General features: G+C 46.7%; 1 protein-coding gene across 1 annotated transcript in view; it reads right to left on the bottom strand.

The window, feature by feature from the left end:
• LOC144487765 (uncharacterized) overlaps positions 1–19280 on the bottom strand; it is a 103210-nt gene that overhangs the window by 49998 nt on the left and 33932 nt on the right. Inside the window, 2 exon segments of the mRNA XM_078205843.1 lie at positions 9275–9335; positions 15445–15570. Coding sequence (XP_078061969.1) covers positions 9275–9335; positions 15445–15570 — 187 coding nt within the window.

Here is a 19280-nt window from a genome sequence, read left to right on the forward strand (position 1 = left end):
ACGTTTGCCCTGTATGCGGGAAAGCATTTGCTTCTTTACAACACCTGCTGAAACATCGGCCTGTTCACACCGGGGAGAGGGCGTTCATCTGCTCCGAGTGTGGGAAGGCTTTCACCGAGTCATCCAGCCTCCGGACACACGGCCGCACTCACACAGGGGAGAAGCCGTTCTCCTGCTCCATTTGTGGCAAGAGATTCACTCGGTCGTCTGGCCTGCTGAGACACCAATACATTCACACAGGGGACAGGCCGTTCAACTGCTCTCAGTGTGGGAAGGGATTCACTGATCCATCCCGCCTGCAGACACACCAGCGAGTTCACACTGGGGAGAGACCGTTCACCTGCTCTGTGTGTGGGAAGGGATACACTCAGGTATCCAGCCTGCAGAGACACCAGCGAGTTCACACTGCGACAGAACCGTTCACCTGCTCTCAGTGTGGGAAGGGATTCACTGATCCATCCCACCTGCAGAGACACCAGCGAGTTCACACTGGGGCAAAACCGTTCAACTGCTCCATGTGTGGGAAGGGATTTACTCAGTATTACAGCCTGCTGAAACATAGACGACTTCATGTGTGACCGGCAAAGTTGGATTCTGTTGTTTCTGCGCCCTGAGATAAACAGTAACAATTGGATCAATAGTTGAGGCAGTGGCACAGTGGAATTATCACTGGACTCAGGGTAAGGCTCTGGGGACCCAGGTTCGAATCCCACCACAGGCAATGGTGAAATTTGAATTCAATTAAAATCTCGAATTAAAAGTCTAATGACAAACCTTAACCATTGTTGATCGTCGTCAAAACCAATCTGGTTCAGTAATGTCGTCCTTACTTGGTCTGGCCTACATGTGACTCCAGACCCACAGCAATGTGGTTGACTCTCAAATGCCTTCTGAAATGGAGGCAGTTAGAGATGTGCAAGAAATGCTGGCCCAGCCAGTGACGCTTATATCCAGTAAAAATGAATTTTTAAAAAGTTCCTCAGTATCTCAGTAACCTCCTCCAGCCCCACAACACTCTGTGTAAATACAAGTTGTTGATGATTATGCCCTGAGATAGAAAATGTGAACCCGATTCCCCTCGTCCACCAACACAGCAACTTCTTCATAAAAATTGAAGCACATGGGATTGGGGTGAATGTATTGAGATTGAAAACTTGTTGGCAGACAGTAGAGTAAGATTAAACAGGTCTTTTTCCAACTGGCAGGCAGTGATTATTGGGGTAATGCAGGATCAGTGCTGAGACCCCAGTTAGTCACCTGCCATGGGTCTTCTGTTTTTATTCCCCCTGTTTACAATGCATCATTTTTAAATTGTTGCTTCTTAATATTCGAATTTAAAACCATGGATAAGCTCAAACCACTTTTGGATAACCTGTGACTCCCTGATCAAGAATCTTACCGACCACTGCATGCCATTCTGGTCACCGTATTATAAAAAAGATATCTCGGCACTGGAGAAAGGTACAGAGATGATTTTTAATGATGATACCAGAAATGTAGAAAGCAGCTCACCATCACCTTCTCAAGGTCAATCAGAGGTTAGCAATAAATGCTGGCCAAGCTCGCGATGTCCACATCCCATAAATGATTTTTAAACTGTGTGTTTGGTTATCTATCAGGAAAGGATTGACACGCTCACGCTTTCTTGAAAAATTAAGGCTGAGGAGTAACCTAATAGAGGGCTTCAAAATTATAAAAGGTTTTGAAATAATGTTTCCTCTTGTGCAGAAGAGCAAAACTGGAGACCATCAATACAAGACAGTCGCCAAGAAACCCAATAGGAAATCCAAGATCAATTTCTCCACCCAAAGAGTGGTGAGAATATGGAAATCATGACCACAGGGAGTGAAATGAACATTATCGATGTCTTTCAGGGGAAGCTCAACAAGTATTTGTGTGTGATTTTATAATTCATTCAGGATTTATTTCAAAAAAACTAAGAACAGTAAGGTAACAGGAGATATTTTGAGGCATCTGAGAGTCTCTCTGTGTGTGAGGGTGTCTGTGAGTGTGTGTGTTACTTCTCATTGGTTTCACACCAACATTCCTCTTTCTGAGCAGACATTCTGGCCCCTGATAAACCCATTGAGTGATTTGAATGGTACAATTCAGAGATTCTTCATCCAGGGTGAAACCACAGGCTGACTGTGTGCTGTGTAAAACCTGACATCTACACAACCTAATCCCACTTCTCCTGGAACAACTTGAAGTGACTACAATTTTCCAGATTGATTTCTTTGCTCTCAATATTATTTCAGATAGTTCATAAATTCCATGAGTACGTTATCCTTTAACACACCTATGGTGTCCAGTTTAAAAACTTCCCTCAGTCTGACCAACATATAGCAATGGGATTGCTGCTATTACAGGAATCCATTCTGTAAATCTGATTCCTGGCTCTCTGGATTAATGCATTGATCCAGACCTTCCCACTTAACACCAATCCATATCCCCATTTGAGTTCCAGATTTTAACATGATTTCTCAAAACGCAGGCAGCAGGGTGGCACAGTGATCAGCAGCGCCAGGGACCTGAGTTCAATCCTGGCCTCAGGTGTTACAAGGAAACTTACATTAACACTGCAATGAAGTTACTGTGAAAATCCCCTAGTCGTCACACTTGGCACCTGTTTAGGTGCACTGAAGGAGAATTTAGCACGGCCAATGCAGCTAAGCAGCATGTCTTTCGGACTGTGGGAGGAAACCTGAGCACCCAGAGGAAACCCATGCAGCTACAGAGAGAATGTGCAAACTCCACACAGTCACCCAAGACTGGAATTGAACCGGATCCCTGGCACTCTGAGGTAGCAGTGCTAACCACCGTGCCACAGCTCTCTGTGTGGAGTTTGCACGTTCTCCCTGTGTCTGCATGGGTTTGCTCAGAGTGCTCCAATTTCATCCTGCATTCCAAAGATGTGCAGGTTAGGTGGATTGGCCATGGCAAATTGCCTCTTAGTGTATGGGTTGGGGGAATTAATGGGGTAAATACATGTCACACAAAATCCTTCTTCATCTCAAACTATAAATCTCTGTCCCCACAGACTCCCTCCTTCCTAAAGTAAAGTTTATTTATAAGTCACAAGTAAGGCTTACATTAACACTGCAATGAAGTTACTGTGAAATTCCCCTAATTGCCACCATCCGGCGCCTGTTCGGGTCAATGCACCTAATCAGCATGTCTTTCAGACTGTGGGAGGAAACTGGAGCACGTGGAGGAACCTCATGCAGGCCTATTGATACGATTGATTGTAACACTATCCTTCACCTTTTTCCCCAGTTCTCCTCCCCTGAAGGTGCTGACTCTCGGGATCAGTTTCACACTCACCTGCTGCCTTCCCCAATGTCACCCAAGTGTCTAAATCTTTCCACCTGAAGTTAACAAACTGTTTTGTAAAGGGGACATCCCAATCCAATCCAGTGACTCCCCACATGTACTTTGTGTCAGGGTGGGGTCACTGCGCCCCCCACTCCCACTTTCCATCACAGTCCCGGGAGTTTAGAGACTGGGATCCGCATGAGTAATGGCGGCCGCAGCTCCCACAATCGCCCACGATGGAGAAACCGCTCTATCCACCACGCGGGCGGGCCACATTGGGCTGCGCATGTCCAGAGGAGAGGGGAGGCTGCGCATGTGCAAAGAGATCTCACCCACCCCCCCCACCCCATGACGATCATGCTGAAGTGTTGACCAATGGAAAGAGTTGGAGGACCGGAAGGACTCTGGTCCTCCAGTCAATCAGAGTGCGGGCGTTTTGTGAATGAACATGGAGATGCAGTCAGACAAAATTTTCCCGCTCTCCCTAATATCTGTGAGTAAAACACTTTCTTTTCTCCCCCTTTCAATTTATTTTCTCATTCTGGGGAAAATTGGGGACTTGCGGCAACTGAAGGGAATGAAGTGAATCCAGTCTGTACATTCCACACATTTTTACTCCAGTCATATAGACATATATCTGTCTGGCCGCCTGCGTGGAGATTTTCAGCTCTCTGTGTCCAGGACAGGAAGCAGTGAGCATGGATCTGTCAATCAGCCTCAATCAGCACCTTCAGGAGAATTGGGAGGGTGAATATTAGATACAGCGGAGTGAGAATGGAGGGAGAGTGCGTGGGATGGAGATTCACAGCTTTTGGAGAATGAGGGAGGAAAGAATGTTCCATAGAAACTAGAACTGTCTGTTCTGAATTTCTAACCTGTACTGACAGTGATGAATTTAATAAATTCCTTTTACAGAATATCAGAAGGTGAGGATTTACAGACAGTAATCTCAAAGCAAATGTCACATCAATATCTGACAGAGTCATTCAATTCATCATGTCCTGAACATCATCAGCCTTTGTACCTAGAAGGAGAAATATTTCTCTGTTCTTTTTGCTTCTGGAGATTTTAAACATCAGCGTGACTGAGAATTTACCAAGTCTCACGCACACACCCGAGTGAGAGTGTTCCAGTGCACTGACTCTGGAAAGAGCTTTAACCAGGGACACAGTCTGCAAAAAACATTGCGGCATTCACAGTGGGGAGAGACTGTACCCGTGTACTGTGTGAGATTTAACTGATTGTTTAACCTGGAGAGTCACAAGGACACCCGAACCATAGAGAAACCGTGGAAATGTGGGGACTGTGGGAAGGGATTCAGGTTCCCATCTGAGCTGGAAATTCATCGACGCAGTCACACTGGGGAGCGGCCGTTCACCTGCTCTGTGTGTGGGAAGGGATCCTATGATTCATCCAACCTGCAAACACACCAACGAATTCACACGGGGAAGAGACCATTCACCTGTTCTGATTGTGGTACTGGATTTACTCAGTTATGTCATCTGCAGACACACCAGCAAATTCACACTGCAGAGAGGCCATTTACCTGTCCTGTGTGTGGGAAGGGATTCACTGACTTATCCAGCCTGCGGATACACCAGCGAGTACATTCCGGGGAGAGGCCGTTCAACTGTCCTGTGTGTGGGGAAGGATTCACTTGGTTATCCAGCATGCGCAGACACAGAGTCACTCACAGCAATGAGAGACCCTATAAATGCTCTGAATGTGGGAGCGACTTCAAAAGCTCTCAGGTTCTGATGTCCCACCAGCGCATTCACACTGAGGAGAGACCGTTCAGTTGCTCTCACTGCTCAAAGAGATTTAGAATGTCATCCTATCTGCGGGTACACCAGCGAGTTCACACTGGGGAGAAACAATTCACTTGCTCTGCCTGTGGAAAGGGATTCACTCAGTTAACCAATCTGCAGAGACACCAGCGAGTTCATACTGGGGAGAGGCCATTCACCTGCACCTTGTGTGGGAATGGGTTCACTCAGTCATCCCACCTGCAGACACACCAGCGAGTTCACAAGTGATCACAGGGGTTGCATTCTGCTGTTATTGCTGCTGTTAATCACATCCGGGACTGGGCTCATTGGCAGGCTCTTTAACAGAAAGTGAGTCCCTCTAAGGTAATTGGCAAAAGAGCCAGAGGGGGAGATGAGACTTTATTTTTGACACAGCGATGTTAGAAAATGGGGTTCAGGGAGTCAATTAGCCCTTTCTCCCCTTTTCCCAAACTCTGAAATGATTCCCAGTGATAACCCTTATTGGTGACGGTGGTTAGATTTTATTCAGTATCAATAAGAGCTGAGACAGGCTAATGTCTGAGCAGTCGTATCAAAGTGCAGCAGCATTACCATTACACTCTGGGTAGAAGCAGCATCTCCACGGAAATGCTCCCTGCTCTGCCCCAGATGCCATGGCACCAGTCAATGCAATATGTAAAACCTCGACAAACCTCTGTGCTCGGGGAATCCCTTCTTATACTTTTTTACATCACAAAGTCTATGGAGACTGATTTAACCCAATCATTGCCCGGCTAACATTTGAACGGACCAATTACAAAACCAAATGGTGCAAAGGGACAAGAGGGACATGAGTCTCTGGAAGGTGTTGAAGATAATTTTCTGCAGCAGTGTGTTTCTGCTCCAATGAGAGGGCAGGCACTGCTGGACCTGGTTCTGGGGAATGAGTTGGCCCAAGTGGATCAAATATCAGTGGGAGAGCATTGAGGGGAGAGTGACCATTGTATCATAATGTTCAGGTTGGCCATGGAAAAGGACAAGGAACGATCCAGAACGGGGATCATTAATCGAGGGAAAGCCTCACCTTCGATAGGATGAGAATGGATCTGAGTCGAGTGAGTTGGAATCAAATGATGGCAGAAAAGCTGATGGCTGAACAATGGGTCACCTTTAAGGAAAATCTATTGCGGGCAATGTCAGGGTATATTCCCTTAAAGGGGAAGGTTGGAGAACTAAATCCAGAGAACCAAATCGTCAAACCTGGAGAGTCACAAGGCCGTCGATATCCTGAAGATATGGTGGAAATGTGGGGCTGTGGGAAAGGACTCCATGCCCCCTGTGAACTGGAAACCCATCGACCCAGGCACAGCAGAAAGAGGCGTCCATCTGCTCTGTGTGGGGGAAGGGATTCATTGATTCATCCACTCTGCAGCGACACCAGCGAGTTCACACTGGGGAGAGGCCATTCACCTGCTCTGTGTGGGGGAAGAGATTCAGTAATTCCTCCATTCTGCTGATATACCAGCAAGTCCACGCTGGGGAGAGGCCGTTCACTTGTTCTGAGTGTAGGAAGGGACTCAATGACTCATCAACCCTGCTGAGACACCAGCGCATTCACACGGGAGAGAGGCCATTCCCCTACTCTGAGTGTAGGAAGGGATTCACTCAGTTATCCAATCTGCTGAGACACCAGTGCACTCCCACCAATGAGAAAACATTTAAATGCTCTGATTGTGGGAGTTGCTTCAGAAACTCTGCCGACCTGAAGATCCACCAGTGCATTCACACTGGGGAGAGACCGTTCTGCTGCTCTCACTGCACAAGGAGGTTTCGAACATCATCCAAGCGACTGAGCCATTGGCGAGTTCACACTGGGGAGAGGCCTTTCACCCACCCTGTGTGTGAACATATAGAACAGTACAGCACAGAACAGGCCTTTGGGCCCACGATGTTGTGCCAAGCTTTATCCGAAACCAAGATCAAGCTATCCCACTCCCTATCATCCTGGTGTGCTCCATGTGCCTATCTAATAACCACTTAAATGTTCCTAAAGTGTCTGACTCCACTATCACTGCAGGCAGTCCATTCCACACCCCAACCACTCTCTGCGTAAAGAACCTACCTCTGATATCCTTCCTGTATCTCCCACCACGAACCCTATAGTTATGCCCCCTTGTAATAGCTCCATCCACCCGAGGAAATAGTCTTTGAATGTTCACTCTATCTATCCCCTTCATCATTTTATACACCTCTATTAAGTCTCCCCCTCAGCCTCTTCCGCTCCAGAGAGAACAGCCCCACCTCCCACAACCTTTCCTCATAAGACCTACCCTCCAAACCAGGCAGCATCCTGGTAAATCTCCTCTGCACTCTTTCCAGCGCTTCCACATCCTTCTTATAGTGAGCTGACCAGAACTGCACACAATATTCCAAATGTGGTCTCACCAAGGTCCGTGCGGCATAACCCCACGGCTCTTAAACTCCAACCCCCTGTTAATAAAAGCTAATGTGTGGATGGGATTCACTTGGTCATTGGAGCTGCTGGGACACCAGAGCAGTCACACTGATTGGAGCCTTTCTTGATGCTCTGACTGTGGGTGTTAATTGTATCGATTAAGGTGAACTACATGGAGGTTATTGATTGGATCTATAAAGGGACAGTTAGTGACGGTGCCTGGAGTTAGGAGGTATACACCTGTAATGTTTCACTCCGTGAATAAATCTACACCAAATAAAGATTGACTCCACCCTAAGGCTGTCAGGATTATCACAGTCATTGCAGCGCAGGTTTCTTTCCTCAACTCCAGTAGATGTTCCGACAGTTTCAGGATCCACTTCTTGTTGGGAAGCAGCATCTCAGTAAGTTTCCCTTTGGATCATCGATTATCCTCACCCGCTCTGTCGCGGGGTAATTTGAGATGGCCAATTATGTTTTAACTTAAACAATGTAAAACTCACAAGGCAGGTATCTCTGTATAAAGATGTAACATTTATTTTAAAACAAACAAACAAACAAGCAGCTGCCCGGAGACCATCAAAGGGTTAAGTAGCTCCAGAGCGGCAAAAACCACTCCGATGGTTCTGACGTACAATCAAAAACAGATCAATAGATTTTCTTATCAATAATTCCTGCCTTATATTAGCTTAAAATCAATTACATTTAGTATACACACATCAATATAAATCTCTATCAAGTACCCCAGCCAACCACATTCTGCCAGTCAGCATAATGATATCTCGTTATCCATTCAATGCCAGATACTAACACCCATCTTGGCTGAACTCATCCCTATTGCTAAGTAACTATAACCGCTCATCATAGAGGTCAAAGTGAATGTTCCCACCAGCTCATTGCCAAACTGAATAGACACGTGTTCCTGCGTCCAGGTACATATCTATTCTATGTCCAGACAATGAATATCTCTTTTCATAAAGTTTCAATGTGTGTTCCCTCATAAGAAACTTTCTGATATAAATTCTGCTAACTAAAGGCATCCCAGGCCTTTGGCTCTGAACTTTTAGCTCATACCATCATCCTTTGCAGCATCTTTGCTTTTGGGTGATGTGAGCAATACTTAGAACATTTTCAAAATACATTTCAAAATATCAGCATATGTTTTCAAATTGTAATTGTTTAATCTTCTTACTGCATACACATCGGTATAGTCTATTCCCCTGTGAGCTATCAACTAGTTTCTTGGATCGAGTGGACGTGGAGAGGATGTTTCCAAGAGTGGGAGCGACTAGAACTCGAGGGCACAATCTCAGAGTGAAGGGACGTTCCTTTAAAACTAAGATGAGAAGGAATTTCTTCAGTCAGAGAGTGGTGAATCTGTGGAATTCATTGCCACATAGGGCTGTGGAGGCCGGGTCATTGAGTGTCTTTAAGACAGAGATAGATAGGTTCTTGATCAATAAGGAGATCAAGGGTTACAGGGAGAAGGTAGGAGAATGGGGATGAGAATCATATCAGCCATGATTGAATGGTGGAGCAGACTCGATGGGGAAACGGCCTATTTCTGCTCCTATATCTTATGGTCTTATTTAACTCTTTATTACTATTCTGTCTGAAAATCTTATTAGCTGGTTAGGAATCCCCCTCTACCCGCTCCCTGTGAGGAGGCCGGATGTGGATTATTACCAAAAGTCTGATTGTCGTTGGGGGATCTGGTGGGTGGAAGCAGAACCTGGAGTTGGGCAGTGGGTGTTACCGTACTGGTATTGAGGCTCCTGGGTGGTCACACTGTGTTCCCCTTCTCCATGGGATGCCACCTGTGTGGGTTCATGGTGGGCACTGGAAATTTCCAGCGTACAGTTTAGTGTGGTGTTACATCCCCCTCCCTACAGGGTGTGGGCGGACAACATTCCTCCCTTTCTCCCGACACCCCACAAACAAGATTCCCGGAGAGAGGGATCCACTCTGAGTTATAGTCAGTACATTTAATCAATGCAGTAGATTGTGTGGACATAAAAGATTCTCCAGCTCTCCATTCACCTGGATCCACCTTGTGGATAAATGTTATGAAGTATTATTTCTCCCGAGCCTTCAATTGTCCCAATCCAAAATTCCTTTAAGCTTTGGTCCATCTTCATTGTCTTAAAGTCCGTTTGTCTATGGAGGTCTGTGTCAGTGCCTTGATCATTTCAAAATGTTTTCTTACTCTTCAGGCCATGTTAACCATTGCACGCCGTGTATTCTGAGGGAGTCTGCATCAGTGTCCTGTACACCCTGTCCGACTGGTAACTACTGTGAGGAGGCTGAGGGACCACTCCCACCTCTTTCCTGTGCTATTTCTCATCTCTACCCAGTCTGATCCTTCGTGTTGCTATTTCAAGCTAAGGACATCTCTCACGACTGTACTAATATCATCCTTCATTAACAGAGCTACCCCACCTCCTTTTCTCAGCTTCCTATCTTTTCAAAGTGTCAAATACTCTGCAATATTTAGTTCCCAGCCTTGGTCAGTCTGTAACCATTGTTAGGATACCAGGCCAGAACTCCAAGTTATATTAGGAAGCCAGACTAGACACCAACATTTATCTCTTTGGGAAAAATGTGAGGAGAGGAGATTTTGCTCCAGGAGTGATGAGAAAATAGGGATTTTTTAATACTAAAATAAACTTTATTCACAACTGTTTAAATACAACACTAACGTAAATAATTAACAGCTGAACAATACTTAAAACGAAAGGAAACAATTTAATTTCTAACTTAGCAACATCCATTCAGAGGTTCAAATCCCACTTTAAATACAGTTAACAAGCACAGATCACCACAGATCATTGGAGGTTAGCGAATGTTGTCCCATTGTTTAAGAAGGGGAACAGAGACTTCCCCGGGAATTATAGACCGGTGAGTCTCACTTCTGTTGTCGGCAAGATGTTGGAAAAAATTATAAGGGATAGGATTTATAGTTATTTGGAGAGTAATGAATTGATAGGTGATAGTCAGCATGGTTTTGTGGCAGGTAGGTCGTGCCTTACTAACCTTATTGAGTTTTTTGAGAATGTGACCAAGGAGGTGGATGGGGGCAAGGCAGTGGACGTGGTATATATGGATTTTAGTAAGGCGTTTGATAAGGTTCACCATGGTAGGCTTCTGCAGAAAATGCAGATGTATGGGATTGGGGGTGATCTAGGAAATTGGATCAGGAATTGGCTAGCGGATAGGAAACAGAGGGTGGTGGTTGATAGTAAATATTCATCATGGAGTGCGGTTACAAGTGGTGTACCTCAGGGATCTGTTTTGGGGCCACTGCTGTTTGTAATATTTATTAATGATCTGGATGAGGGTATAGTTGGGTGGATTAGCAAATTTGCTGATGACACCAAAGTCGGTGGTGTGGTAGACAGTGAGGAAGGGTGTCGTAGTTTGCAGGAAGACTTAGACAGGTTGCAAAGTTGGGCCGAGAGGTGGCGGATGGAGTTTAATGCGGAGAAGTGTGAGGTAATTCACTTTGGTAGGAATAACAGATGTGTTGAGTATAGGGCTAACGGGAGGACTTTGAATAGTGTGGAGGAGCAGAGGGATCTAGGTGTATGTGTGCATAGATCCCTGAAAGTTGGGAATCAAGTAGATAAGGTTGTTAAGAAGGCATATGGTGTCTTGGCGTTTATTGGTAGGGGGATTGAATTTAGGAGTCGTAGCGTTATGTTGCAACTGTACACAACTCTGGTGCGGCCGCACTTGGAGTACTGTGTGCAGTTCTGGTCCCCACATTACAGGAAGGATGTGGAGGCTTTGGAGAGGGTGCAGAGGAGGTTTACCAGGATGTTGCCTGGTATGGAGGGGAGATCCTATGAGGAGAGGCTGAGGGATTTGGGATTGTTTTCGCTGGAAAGGCGGCGGCTAAGAGGGGATCTTATTGAAACATATAAGATGATTAGAGGTTTAGATAGGGTGGATAGTGATAGCCTTTTTCCTCTGATGGAGAAATCCAGCACGAGGGGGCATGGCTTTAAATTGAGGGGGGGTAGTTATAGAACCGATGTCAGGGGTAGGTTCTTTACCCAGAGGGTGGTGAGGGATTGGAATGCCCTGCCAGCATCAGTAGTAAATGCGCCTAGTTTGGGGGCGTTTAAGAGATCCGTAGATAGGTTCATGGACGAAAAGAAATTGGTTTAGGTTGGAGGGTCACAGTTTTTTTTTAACTGGTCGGTGCAACATCGTGGGCCGAAGGGCCTGTTCTGCGCTGTAATGTTCTATGTTCTATGTTCTATGTTCTATACAGTCTTCGAGGTTTACAGCATGGAAACAGTGTCTTCTGCTCAACCTGTCCATGGCGCCCTTATTTTTTTAACCACCAAGCTAGTCCTAATTTCCCACGTTTGGCCCATATCTCTCTATACCCATCTTACGCATGTAACTGTCTACAACGTTTTTTGAAAGACAACATTGTGCCCGCCTCTACTACTACCTCTGGCAGCTTGTTCCAGACACTCACCACCCTCTGTGTGAAAAAATTGCCCCTCTGGACCCTTTTTATCTCCCCTCCCACCTTAAACCTATGCCCTCTAGTTTTAGACTCCCCTGCCTTTGGGAAAAGATGTTGACTGTCTAGCTGATCCATGCCCCTCATTATTTTATAGACTTCCATAAGATCACCGCTCAGCCTCCTACGCCCCAGAGAAAGAAGTCCCAGTCTATCCAACCTCTCCTTATAACTCAAACTACCAAGTCCTGGTAGCATCCTAGTAAATCTTTTCTGCACTCTTTCTAGTTTAATAATATCCTATCTATAATAGGTTGATCTGAACTGTACACAGCATTCAAAGTGTGGTCTTACCCAATGTCTTCTACAACTTCAGTAAGATGTCCCAACTCCTGGACTTAATGTTCTGACCAATGAAACCAAGCATTCCGAATACCTTCTTCACCACCCTGTCCACCTGTGACTCCACTTTCAAGGAGCTATGAACCTGTACCTCTAGATCTCTTTGTTCCATAACTCTCCCCAATGCCCTACCGTTAACTGAGTAAGCCCTGCCCTGGTTTGATCACCTCACATTTATCTAAATTAAACTCCATCTGCCATTCATCAGCCCACTGGCCCATTTGATCAAGATCCCATTGCAATCCTATGCTACCATAATACTGGCTACAATACATGCCGAAAATCTAGGAGCTTTCAGAGAGAAAGGGAGTTTCAGAACAGCTTCCAGAAGTTCGCGTCTTCAACCAGAACTCCAGCTAAACTCCAAACCTCGCCTCACTCCTCCCATTAACCCCATCATCACAAGACCCAGCATTCCTGAACCCACATTCCAATCCTTTTAGCAAAACCCCAGGGCACCTCCTTTTAACAGACACAAGTCCATTTAGATAAACAACTGCATGGCTGAAATGGGTAATTATCCTGCTGGTGGTCCCCTGAGAAGCATTCTTCCGCGAAATAGCACTGCTTGTAGAATAAACCAGAAGTTTTAAACATTCTCCCAGAATAGATTAAAAGAAAATATATGTCAGTATATATTGAACACATTCATTGCCCACCCCTGAAAAACAATGAACCAACAATATGAATACTCACAGAATACTGCAAGACCTGGACAGAGCGGACATGGGGAAGATGTTTCCATTAGTCAGAAAGACTAGGAACCGAGGGCACAGCCTCAGAATAAAGGGACAACCCTTTAGGACCAAGATGAGGAAGAATTTCTTCAGCCAGAGGGTGGTGAATCGATGGAATTCATTGCCATTGATGGCTGTGGAGGCCAGGTCATTGACTGGATTTAAGACGGAGATAGATAGTTCTTGATTGGTAAGGGGATCAAAGGTTACAGGGAAAAGGTGGGAGAATGGGGTTCAGATACTTATCAGCCATGATTGAATGGTGAACAGTCCTGATGGGCCAAATGGCCTAATTCTGCTCATATATCTTATGGTATAAAACTTGGCCAAGTTAGTGAAGAATGATTGAAGACAAATTGCTCGACACCCAGGTCTGTTCCAATCATCAAATGGTCTTTATTTTACAGCGGGCGGGGAGCAAGTCGCTGGTCTCACCTTGCAACCTCTCCCCTGAATATGGAAAATCACACATTCTTATTCATTTACTGCAGCCCATCCCAGATGATTACAAACTAATCACAATATGAATCGATTCCAGACATATCCAATCAAGCTAACAATTAGGCATCATGTGGCTGTGTGATCAGCTCATGGACAGCTCTGGACCATCTCATCATGTGGACCAGACACCTTATAACAACTGACCTTGTGACATCACAATGACTCACTATACTCAGGACTTTCTGATCTCCACCACATCCCAGCCTATTCCGTTAGCAGTCGATTACTCAGTGCAGCTGCCTGTGTGCTGATAAGAGGGGCCCTGCTGAGCAGCTTTAATGGTCCGTGATTGCAGAAACTGAGCAGTCACAGGAATGTGGTCAAGATAGTCCAGTCCCATAATGCCTCACATTCAATCTGCAGTCCTTCAATTATAACAGAATATGTGGCTGTATGTAGCTGCCTCGGCCATGGTCAACCCCAACACTGCCTTCCTGAACTGCTACAATGCCTGAGGTGTAAGTACACCCACAGTGCTGTTAGGGAGGGATTTCCAGCTACACATTCCAGACTTTCACTGGACTGTAGGTGGATACCAGATTGATATATTCCATTCAACCACACCCAAGGTGAGTTATTCCAATTCCTTTATTGTCCAGGACAATATATTCACAATATCTTTAAAACAGAAATTAAACATTCCCATTTGATTTCAGGCAGTAACATATTCTGTTAGTTTGTTCTTTATTGTCAATGTGAGACTGGGTTGTTCCCCTTGGAGCAAAGGAGGTTGAGGGGAGATTTGATAGAGGTGGACAAGATTCTGACAGGTTTAGATAAGGTGGACAAAGAAAAGCGGTTCCCATTTGCTGATGGGACAAGGACGAGGGGGACAGAGATTTAAGGTTTGGGTCAGAGATGCAGAGTGGGGGGGGGATGTGAGGAAGAATATTTTGATGGAGTGAATGGTAATGACCTGGAACTCGCTGCCTACGAGGGTGGAGGAAGTGGAGACAATAAACAATTACAAAGGAAATTGGATGGGCATTTAGAACATAGAAAGCCACAGCACAAACAGGCCCTTCGGCCCACAAGTTGCGCCGATCACATCCCCACCTCTAGGCCTATCTATAGCCCTCAATCCCATTAAATCCCATGTACTCATCCAGAAGTCTCTTAAAAGACCCCAACGAGTTTGCCTCCACCACCACCGACGTCAGCCGATTCCACTCACCCACCACCCTCTGAGTGAAAAACTTACCCCTGACATCCCCCCTGTACCTACCCCCCAGCACCTTAAACCTGTGTCCTCTCGTAGCAACCATTTCAGCCCTTGGAAATAGCCTCTGAGAGTCCACCCTATCCAGACCCCTCAACATCTTGTAAACCTCTATCAGGTCACCTCTCATCCTTCGTCTCTCCAGGGAGAAGAGACCAAGCTCCCTCAACCTATCCTCATAAGGCATGCCCCCCAATCCAGGCAACATCCTTGTAAATCTCCTCTGCACCCTTTCAATGGCTTCAACATCTTTCCTGTAATGAGGTGACCAGAACTGCGCGCAGTACTCCAAGTGGGGTCAATTTGGGGGGGTTTCAAACAGAAATGCTGACTAAATATCTCTTACCTTCCTAACACCCTGTCACTCTGTGATCCGTGTGAAATTTGAAACCAGGTATTCGCAACAAGACTCAAAGAGCATCAGCCCACTGGAGGCAAAGTCATGAGACCGGCCAGTCCAGCAGAAAGAAACCCCCCAACCCTCCCCATTGACCAACTGTGAGAATGAACAAAATGCAGTCCTGGATGTAATTGAGAACAGAAACAATAACAGCAGAATCCAACCCCTGGAATCACTCATGAACTTGTTGGTGTCTCAGCAGCAAGAATGAAACTCTGAATCCCTTCCCACACTGAGAGCAGGTAAATGGCCTCTCCCCAGTGTGAACTCGCTGGTGTCTCCACCAGCTGGATGACCGAGCAAATCCCTTCCCACACTGAGAGCAGGTGAATGGTTTCTCTCCAGTGTGAATTCGCTGGTGTGTCTGCAGATCGGATAACTGAGTGAATCCCTTCCCACACAGGGAGCAGGTGACTGGCCTCTCCCCAGTGTGAACTCGCTGGTGCCTCCGCAGGTTGGATGACTCACTAAATCCCTCCCCACACACAGAGCAGATGAATGGCTTCTCCCCAGTGTGACCTCGTTGGTGTCTCTGCAGGTTGGATGACTGAGTGAATCCCTCCCCACACTGATAGCAGATGAATGGCCTCTCCCCAGTGTGAATGCGCTGGTGTGTCTGCAGAGTAGATAACCGAGTGAATCCCTTCCCACACTGAGAGCAGGTGAACGGCCTCTCCCCACTGTGAACTCGCCGGTGTCTCTGCAGGCTGGATGACAGAGTGAATCCCTTCCCACACTGAGAGCAGATGAATGGCCTCTCCCCAGTGTGGCTGCGCCGATGAGCATCCAGCAGAGATGGGGATCTGTAACTCTTCCCACAGTCCGCACATTTCCATGGTTTCTCCATGGTACAGGTGTCCTTGCCTCTGTCTTGTTTGGACAATCAGTTAAAGCCTCGTCCACACACAATATGAGTATAGTCTCTCCCCACTGTGAATGGTGAGATATTTATTCAGGCTGTGTAACTGGTTAAAGCCCTTTAGTCAGTGCACTGGAACACTCTCACTCGAGTGTGGCAGTGTGTTGCTGCTTTTCCAGTCACACATACATTTGAAATCTATTCAAATCGACAGATCAGACAATTATTTCTCCTTCTAGATTCAAAGGCCAATGATATTCAGATCCCAAGGAATATGACTCTGTCAGATCTGAGTTTTTATCTGTAAATCCTCACCTTCTGATATCCTGTAAAAGGAATTTACAGAAGTAATTATTGTAAAAATTGTAAAAATTCATCAGTCAGTACAGGATAGAAATTCAGAACAGACAATTCTAGTTTCTATGGAACATTCTTTCCTATTTCAGTCCCAAGAAGCTGTGAATCTCCATCCCACACACTCTCCCTCCATTCTCACTCTGCTGTATCTAATATTCACCCTCCCAATTCTCCTGAAGGTGCTGATTGAGGCTGATTAACAGATCCATGCTCACTGCTTCCTGTCCTGGAGTGGAAATGCAGGCGTTGGACTGGGGTAAACACAGTGAGAAGTCTCACAACACCAGGTTAAAGTCCAACAGGTCTATTTGGTAGCAAAAGCCGCTAGCTTTCGGAGAGCTGCCCCTTCATCAGGTGAGTGGGAGTTCTGTTCACAAACAGGGCATATAAAGACACAAACTCAGTTTACAGAATAATGATTGGAATGTGAGTCTTTACAGGAAATCAAGTCTTAAAGGTACTGACAATGTGAGTGGAGAGAGGGTTAAGCACAGGTTAAAGAGATGTGTATTGTCTCCAGACAGGACAGTTAGTGAAATTTTGCAAGCCCAGGCAAGTCGTGCGGGTTACAGACAGTGTGACATGAACCCAAGATCCCGGTTGAGGCCGACCTCATGTGTGTGGAACTTGGCTATCAGTCTCTGCTCAGCGACTCTGCGTTGTCATGTGTCGTGAAGGCCGCCTTGTCCTGTGTCCTGTCCTGGAGTGGAGATGCCAGCTTTGGACTGGGGTAAACACAGTCAGAGTTTTAACAACACCAGGTTAAAGTCCAACAGATTTATTTGGTAGCAAATACCGCAGTGAAAAACTGCACCGACCTCCTCAGAAGACAAACACGGGACACGGTGGACAGAGCACCCTTCGTCGTCCAGTACATCCCCGGAGCAGAGAAGCTACGGCATCTCCTCCAGAGCCTTCAACATGTCATTGATGAAGACGAACATCTCACCAAGGCCATCCCCACACCCCCACTTCTTGCCTTCAAACAACCGCACAACCTCAAACAGACCATTGTCCGCAGCAAACTAACCAGCCTTCAGGAGAACAGTGACCACAACACTCGACAACCCTGCCACAACAACCTCTGCAAGACATGCCGGATCATCGACACGGATGCCATCATCTCACGTGAGAACACCATCTACCGGGTACATGTACCTACTCTTGCAACTCGGCCAACGTTGTCTACCTGATACACTGCAGGAAAGGATGTCCCGAGACATGGTACATTGGGGAAACAATGCAGACGCTACGACAATGAATGAATGAACACCGCTCGACAATCACCAGGCAAGACTGTTCTCTTCCTGTGGGGGAGCACTTCAGCAGTCACGGGCATTCAGCCTCCGATCTTTGGGTAAGCGTCCTCCAAGGCGGCCTTCACGACACACGACAGCGCAGAGTCGCTGAGCAGAAACTGATAGCCAAGTTCCGCACACATGAGGACGGCCTAAACCGGGATCTTGGGTTTATGTCACACTATCAGTAACCCCGACAGCTTGCCTCCTGGACTTGCAGAATCTCACTGGCAGTCCTGTCTGGAGACAATACACATCTCTTTAACTTGTGCTTAATGCTCCCTCCATTCACATTATCTGTATCTTTAAGACCTGGTTGGCTGTGGGGATTCGCATTCTAATCAGTATTCTGTCACTTGATTTTGTGTCTCTGTGTGCCCTGTTTGAGAGCACATTTCCACTCCATCTGATGAAGGAGCAGCAAATGGCATTTGCTACCAAATAAACCTGTTGGACTTTTACCTGGTGTTTTTAAAACTCTTACTGTGTTTATCCTGTCCTGGACACAGAGAGCTGGAAATCTCCATGCAGGCTGCCAGACAGATATATGTCTATCTGACTGGACTAACAATGTGTGGAATGTACAGACTGGATTCACTTCCTTTCCCTTCAGTTGCTGCAAGTCCCCAATTTCCCCCCAGAATGAGAAAAGAAATGGAAAGGGGGAGAAAAGAAAGTGTTTTACTCACAGAGACTGGAGGAAGTTGGAGTCTGTATTTGAAATATTTACTCCGCTGCTTCAGGGCAGCCACTGACTCAAAGAAGGTTCAATCTTCATTCACACAACACTGGAAGACCACGGGACCAGCGCCCCTCCGGTCCTCCACGCGTTGCCATTGGTCAATCTCCCGCATGTTGACAATGAGGGGGCGGAGCCCGAGCCCACGTGGGGGTGGGCGGGGCTTTGACCGCCAGCTGCGCTGAGCTGGTGTCCAATCCGCAGTGTGCGGCTTCTGTAACCAGTGATATTGCTGCCAATGGGACACTGTGCTGAGTCATTGTGACGGCACAATGGAGCCCTGCCTGAATCACCCAAGAGCAATCACTCTGCTCCACGGTGACGTCTCCGGGTTCAGGCGCGCGGACCTGGGAGCCCCGCCCCCACCCATTGCTCCCTTCCCCCTGCACCTCCTCGAGCCAAGGTTTCCAGGTAACCGGCTGACGGCTCCAGCCAGAGTTAGAAGCCGCTCGGTGATCTCCCCCTCCCCCCGGCCCGGGACTGCGCATGTCCTATGGAGAGGGGAAGTTGCGCATGTGCGGGGGGAGCCCATCCCCTGACTTTCAGCTGAGGTGTTCACCAATGAGAGAAGTTGGATGACCGGAAGGACTCTGGTCCTCCAGCCAATCAGAGCGCGGGCTCTGTGTGAATGAAGATTGAGCTTCAGACAGACTCAAACTTCCTCCCGTCTCTGTGAGTAAAACACTTTCTTTTCTCACCCTTTCCATTTCTTTTCATTCTGGGAGGAAATTGGGAATTTGCAGCAACTGAAGGGCAAGGAATCCAGGGAGGGT

This window comes from Mustelus asterias, unplaced genomic scaffold, assembly GCF_964213995.1.
Source record: "Mustelus asterias unplaced genomic scaffold, sMusAst1.hap1.1 HAP1_SCAFFOLD_1025, whole genome shotgun sequence".
NCBI classification, from domain to species: Eukaryota; Metazoa; Chordata; class Chondrichthyes; order Carcharhiniformes; family Triakidae; genus Mustelus; species Mustelus asterias.